Source organism: Monopterus albus, unplaced genomic scaffold, assembly GCF_001952655.1.
Source record: "Monopterus albus unplaced genomic scaffold, M_albus_1.0 scaffold10.1, whole genome shotgun sequence".
Taxonomy (NCBI): domain Eukaryota; kingdom Metazoa; phylum Chordata; class Actinopteri; order Synbranchiformes; family Synbranchidae; genus Monopterus; species Monopterus albus.
This window is the reverse complement of record NW_018127890.1, coordinates 951,505-958,548: the sequence shown is the minus strand read 5'-3', so window position 1 is coordinate 958,548 and position 7,044 is coordinate 951,505. Positions and strand designations below refer to the sequence as shown.

At 36.3% G+C, this 7,044-nt stretch overlaps 1 protein-coding gene across 1 annotated transcript in view; it reads right to left on the bottom strand.

Moving 5' to 3' along the window:
• Positions 1-4,081: 4,081 nt before the first annotated feature.
• The window catches only part of LOC109954597 (PWWP domain-containing protein MUM1), an 11,904-nt gene continuing 8,941 nt past the window's right edge, over positions 4,082-7,044 (bottom strand). Inside the window, exons 10-11 of the mRNA XM_020590046.1 lie at positions 5,881-5,969; positions 4,082-5,782 (exon numbers count right to left, since the gene is read on the bottom strand). Coding sequence (XP_020445702.1) covers positions 5,689-5,782; positions 5,881-5,969 — 183 coding nt within the window. The 3' untranslated portion in view covers positions 4,082-5,688. The remainder of the gene's footprint in view (positions 5,783-5,880; positions 5,970-7,044) is intronic.

The following is a 7,044-nucleotide window of genomic DNA, read 5'->3' as shown; positions in this document are numbered from 1 at the left end:
ATCAAAGAAGACGGAAAAAAAATATAAGTCGCTTAAATGATTCAAAACTGTACCATCTTATTTTGTCTTATTTGATATGTAATAAAAAAAAAACTGGCTAAACAGACTAAATACATATGGGCCTCAACATGTCAATGTGATCATTGTGATTATTGCAACAAAAGGCAATTTACCTGTGACTGCTGCAACACAAACAATTGTGCCTGTGATTTCCAAACCATTTTCCATTCTTTATTAAAAATAGGGTGTCGTGTCCAATAACATCACTGATGACAGTGCTCAGAGTGAACCAAAACAGCAAAGTTGTGGACTATAGAATGAAAACAGTGAAGGATGCTAAAAGCCCAGCTGTAAGGAGAACTTCAGAGTCCAATGACAAACTAATTCTCATTCAAAAATATGAGCATCACCTTTCTCATTTTGCTGCCCTCATTACTGTAGCTTTAAATCTGCAATAATGGCCTTTTTCACTGCCTGGGGACTCAATATTGACATATCTTCACCTTTTAAGTTGAATTTGTGAACCTGTCAGCAAGCAGTTGCTTATTTACACACCCAGCAGTTACAGAGCATTATTGCCATTTGGAGTCACGTGTCTGGTCATCAGGTCCAATATATACAGTACTTTCTTTTAGCTCTGTTTTTGGTCTCCACCAACTCCAAAATATCTGATTCTTAATCTACGAACTGCTTGAGTATGTTCACCAGTTAGCTGCTAGCACCAAGCCTCGTCCACAAACAGTGTGTACACACAATTCTGTGCTGAAACCGTGTATACAAACAATTTATGCACAATTTTATTCAATATTCTGTATCAATATTTTCTTACCTTAATTTGTTCATACTCTGTGAACAAATTTAATACTGCCTCACCCCATGTGTATGAACAAATGATGAAGGCCTGGCTGGCTAAAAAATGCAAACACATTTTAACTGAAACTATATTAATTAAAAAGGTTTTAATAGCTAATATAATTGATTAATATAATTTAAGGCTATAATGATTAATTTACTAATGCATTGACCAAATGTAGCATATTAAATAAACATGAAATTAATGCCCTGTCATTCTGATTAATCACAGTTTTAATTGAAATAAATTAAATTTAAAAAACTGTTCTAGTTTATAAGTATATAGAGAAATGGGGGCATGGCAGCAGGCTACTTGAAAACCACTGGAATGCGCCTGTCATTTTAGAATGATTCTGATTTACACTAACATACACACAATAGAAAGAACAAAATTGGCTGGTGTCATGAATATGATGGTAATGTCTCCTGCACTTATTTTGTGCACAAGGTAAGAACATTTCTATGCGCATGTTAGTGAATAAGGTCCACTGCCTGTCTGCCGTTTGGTGTTTACAGTCTTATGCAAAAGTTTAGGCACCCCTTGATACATAACAGATTTTGGTGATTTTTTATTTGAACAGATGTTAACACAGTTTCTCTTGGAAATGGAAAAAATGCACAATATTTTCTGCAAACAGTGATGCATAGTTACTTCTTATGCCATAAATTGAACAAAAATAAAAAATAAAAACATTATTATGGCATGGTGCAAAAGTTTGGGCACCCTACACAATCAGTACTTAGTAACACCTCCTCTGGCAGATATCACAGCTTGCAAACGCTTTTCATAGCCAGCTAAAAGTCTTTCAATTCTTGTACTTGGGATCTTCTCCCATTCTTCCTTGCAAAAGGCTTCTAGTTCTGTAATATTCTTTGGTCGTCTTGCATGCACAGCTCTTTTAAGATCTACCCACAAATTTTCAATGATGTTTAAATCAGGGGACTGTGATGGCCATTCCAAAACCTTCAGCCTGCGTCTCTTGAGGTATTCCATAGTGGATTTCGAGGTATGTTTAGGATCATTGTCCTGTTGTAGAAGCCATCCTCTTTTCAGCTTCAGCTTTTTTACAGATGGTGTGATGTTTGCTTCCAGAATTTGCTGGTATTTAGTGGAATCCATTCTTCCCTCCACCCGTGCAATGTTTCCTGTGCCACTGGCTGCAACACAACCCCAGAGCATGATAGATCCACCCCCATGCTTAATAGTTGGCAAGGTGTTCTTTTCATGAAATGCTGCTCCTTTTTTTCTCCAAACATGCCTTTGCTGATTGTGTCCAAAGAGTTCTATTTTAACTTCATCAGTCCACAGCACTTGTTTCCAAAACGCATCGGGCTTCTGTAGATGTCCTGTTGCATACTTCAGACGTTGGATTTTATGATGGGGACGCAGATAAGGTTTTCTTCTGCTGACTCTTCCATGAAGGCCTTGTCTGTGCAAGCATCGCTGCACAGTGGAACGGTGCACCACCACTCCTGAGTCTGCTAAATCTTCCTGCAGGTTTTTTGCAGTCAAATGGGGGTTTTGATTTGTCTTTCTGACCAGCATACGAGCAGTTCTGTCCGAGAGTTTTCTTGGTCTTCCAGATCTCATCTTGACCTCCACAGTTCCCCTGATCTGCCATCTCTTAATTACATTTCTTACTGTGGAAACTGCAAGCTGACAACGCTTTGCTATCTTCTTGTAGCCTTCTCCTGCATTGTGGGCATCAATAACTTTCATTTTCAGGGTCTTACACAGCTGCTTAGAGGAACCCATGGTTGCTGGGTGTCCACAAGTGTGTGCACAAGGTTTGAAGAGTCAAAGTATTTGTACAGCTTTGAAATTGGCATTTACCAATGACAGCTGTTGCTGTGCATCAGATCTAACGAGCTGATTAAGGTCTGATACCTTGTGAGAGACTTTGAGACTCTGGAACTCTTAGGGTGCCCAAACTTTTGCACCATGCCATAATCATGTTTTTATTTTTTATTTTTGTTCAATTTATGGCATAAGAAGTAACTATGCATCACTGTTTGCAGAAAATATTGTGCATTTTTTCCATTTCCAAGAGAAACTGTGTTAACATCTGTTCAAATAAAAAATCACCAAAATCTGTTATTTATCAAGGGGTGCCTAAACTTTTGCATAAGACTGTATATGCAAGAACAGGATCAACAATTAATCAGGTGTAACACTGTGGGTGTGGTGTAAGAATGTTAACACTTTGTAATATTTCTACTTGTGTGATGTAGAAGATAATTATCAAAGAATGTAATTATGTAAGAATGTTAACAGTATGTAATATTTTTTAGTATATTACTAGCGTGGTGTAGAACAAAATTATCTATGTAGTAATACTGCTTGCAAACCAATGATGGTAAGATGACATTATGGGGTAGGACTAAATAAGTCTGACTTCTTCCTACTCCGTTCAAGCTTGTACTAGGTATAAGCAAGTTGATAATGCATTTGTGGATATGTGTGAAATTATGTGTGTTGACATATTGACTGTCGTTACATGTTTGAAAGAATAAATCAAATCAAAAAAATGTAGTGGTTCAAGTAAGGAGTAGCAAAAATTTAATTACTCAAGTAAACTACAAAAATCTCAAAACTGTACTAAGTACAGTACTTGAGTACATGTATTTAATTACTTTACACCACTGGACATTAGCATAAGGACCATATTTCCTCCTGGGCTATCAAAATCTTTGTTCACAATTAAATGATATGGTGCCATCTATAGGCCTGTCAACCAATGCTGCTCAATATTGGCTAGTGTATTACTGCTGTGCCTAATGTAGACTATCAAATTTAGGTGTATAGCACCAAATCATAGGGTCTCATTGGACTTAAGGCCCACTACATCACTAATTTACAACACAGATCTTTAGGAAGGCTTGACAAAACTTGAAGAAAATCACAACACATAACATATACTGACCACCAAAATGAAAACATAGCAAAACCTTGCTTCCTAAGCTTAAAAACATGATTTAAGAAGCTGTTAATTTTCAACTCCTTATGTAGGAACATAAAATTAGAATACAGAACTTTAAGCTCATATAGCAAGGGATTCTACTTTACACAAGCACTATAATACTATTGAGTAACAAACTAAAAAGTTGTGCTACAGCACTTTTTAATCACATTCTTTTAGCTTTTCAGAAGATCAATTAAAGAAATAACACACAATTACACTATGGATTAGAAGCTAGTAGAAAATGCCAGACAAAGCAGAACAAGACGTTCAAATAATCCATGTGTATTTGCTTTTTTAAACAAAAAATGAATGCATTTTTCCCCAAGGTTAATCAAGGTTAAATTTGTTGTATAGTGAACACACTCAAAAACAACCTATTAATCAGAGGCAGCAAATGAGGAAAACACTCAGGGGAAGGAGCACTTATAATTTGCATGTATGATCAAATGTATGATTCTACACATTTTATATATATAAAAAAAAGTTATAACATGTTTCATAAAGTGAAAAGTTAACATCAAGACAGTAACAATGTAGCTGCCAAAACAACTGTCAAAGTCGGCTGCCTGATGACAGAACACAACATGCTATTGGTTTAAAAATAAAGTGGTATGTATGAACGTGTTCACAGTGTTAGTACAAGAGTCACTTCCACATTGTACTGCATGAAAAACATTACTATGCAAGAGAAAAGGGAAATTCTGCAACATCACCAGTGCTGACTTGTGACTACAGTGACAGAAAAAGCAAGTCATTTCTAGAACAGCCTGTGGAGCATGAAGCAGAGGCCTTTTGTTGATCATTTGTGATGGTGGCACAGGGGTAGATATGCATACAATAGCAGAACATAGTCCCATTCAATCTTTTTTGTCTGTATTGACTGATTCACATTATTTGGTATTTTCAGGGGTCATTCATTCCACCAGCTGAAGGAGAATCTTTACGTTGAAACACCTTTGACCCTGAAGGCATCCTAAACCTTGCTACACAACATGTGCACAGTCCAATCCTCCCAAAGTGTTTCTGATATGCAGGTGTTCGCATTCTGCAGCATGTTCCTCTTCTACTGATGCTCTACAGGGATAATAGTTTGCCACACACAAGGACAACTCCGTGATGACTCATTGCCAGGATGTTTTAAAGCTAAATAACCAACTCCTTTTAATAGTACCAGACAACGTCAGAAAACTACAGCTGTGGCCTCTCAGTTTCCAGCATAGCTCTCCCAATTTATACACTGATTTGTCTTTCTGAATACACTGACAGCATTTAAAATGTCCAAACAACATTGGTTGTGCTGTTGCATGATGATGCCCTCTGCTGAAAGGTCTGCTTTCTTTGACAGTCGTCCATTCTGTGTGTGAAAACCTTTGCTGTTGCACAGAAGTGTCCATCTGACATTTTCGGGTGTTCCCCGTTAGGGGTTGCTACAGCAAGTTGCTATACTGATGATTCACATGTTGAAATTTGGCACGGTTTACGCCGGATGCCTTTCCTCAACACAACCCTGAATTGAAACCAGGCCGCAGCGGCAAGAGCGCTGAATCCTAGCCTGCTGTTGCACAGAACAGTTTATGAAAAAGTCATTTGTAAACCAACTACACATGCATACTGACACTCAATGTACAAGATCAAGCAGACCATAGGGGATTAGATATTTTTACCATCATTACTGTTTTAAAGCTAGCTTTTATGGTTCTCACCATCATTGATTTTTGAAATTAGATTCCAGTATTTAGAGATTTATTGAAAATTGTAAGAGAGATGAATTAGTTTGATAGGATTTATCATGGATTACAAGGCACAATGATATGGCTGCATTACCAATGAACACAATATTTGAGGAAAAAAATAATCTCATTTACATTATAGTCTAAGTGACTGAATCGGAGAATAAAGTAAGTGGAGTGTTCTGTGATTTTTTCCGCATTTGTTCATCAATCATCAAGTCAAACTCTTGTCTTTCTCTGGAAAAAAAAAGAGAAACAGGAAAAAACAATCACTGATCATATTCAGTATTTGGTGTAAAAAGTGTTCCTTTAAAAGGTTTAATTCAGACCCTTACCTGTTACTAATGCATCGTCCTTTAAGGTACTTTTCCTCTGCCTTTTTTAGTGAGACATTGTCCACCCCAGCTATGGCATAAATGATGGCCTGGAAAGAAAGACAATTACATTAACATCTGTACTACATAAACTGCGAAGCATATCAGTAAACATACCCTAGGCTATAACAGGAAAAAAAATAAATAACGCGCACCACTAAAGGTGGAATGGTAAAGTAAAAAAAAAAAAATCTGACCCATTCAGTTCGCTAGTCACGGTTCAGTGCATGTATGTATTGTTCAGTTAATCTGACATAGGCTGAGACATGTTACTGAGGGAAAAGCCTCACCCCCAAAAACCCAGGGACACCAAGTTTGTGCAAATGATTTGATTTGATTTATTTATTCTTTCAAGCATGTAAAGACAGTTGATATGTCAACACACATAATTTTACACATATCCAACAAATGCTAATCCAATATCAATTTGCTTATATCTAGAACATGCTTGAATGGAGTAGGAAGAAGTCAGACTTATCCAGTCCTACCCCATGACATCATCTTACCATCATTGGTTTGCAAGCAGTAAATAATTCTCTTCTACACCACACAAGTATTATACTAAAAAATTGTAACAGTGTTAACATTCTTACATAATTACATTCTTAAATAATTATCTTCTACACCACACAATATACTAGAGAATTATTACAAAGTGTTAACATTCATACACCACACCCACAATGTTCCATCTAATTAATCATTAAGCCTGTTCTTGCATATATCTTGATTGACACATACCTTTATATTTATGTTTAAACTCATCAATTCTATTACTATTTTTTATGTCTACACTTAAATTATTCCATAGTTTTACCCCACTTATGGAAATACAAAATCATTTTTTGGTTAAAAAATTTTAACAATTTAGACTGTATGAAAGCTACATTGGTGTGATCCCTATACCCCATCTTATGCACAATTCTTATCGCTCTTTTTTGTAGTATATACAATGGCTGAAGTAAGCTTTTGTTTGTATTTCCCCAGTTTTCAACGCCATACTCCAAGTATGGTAAAATCAATGAAGAATACAAAATACGTAGTGCTTTCCCGTCCAAAATATATCTAACCCTTGTCAATATCGATATATTTTTTGCTATTTTGTGCTGAATATATCTGATATGA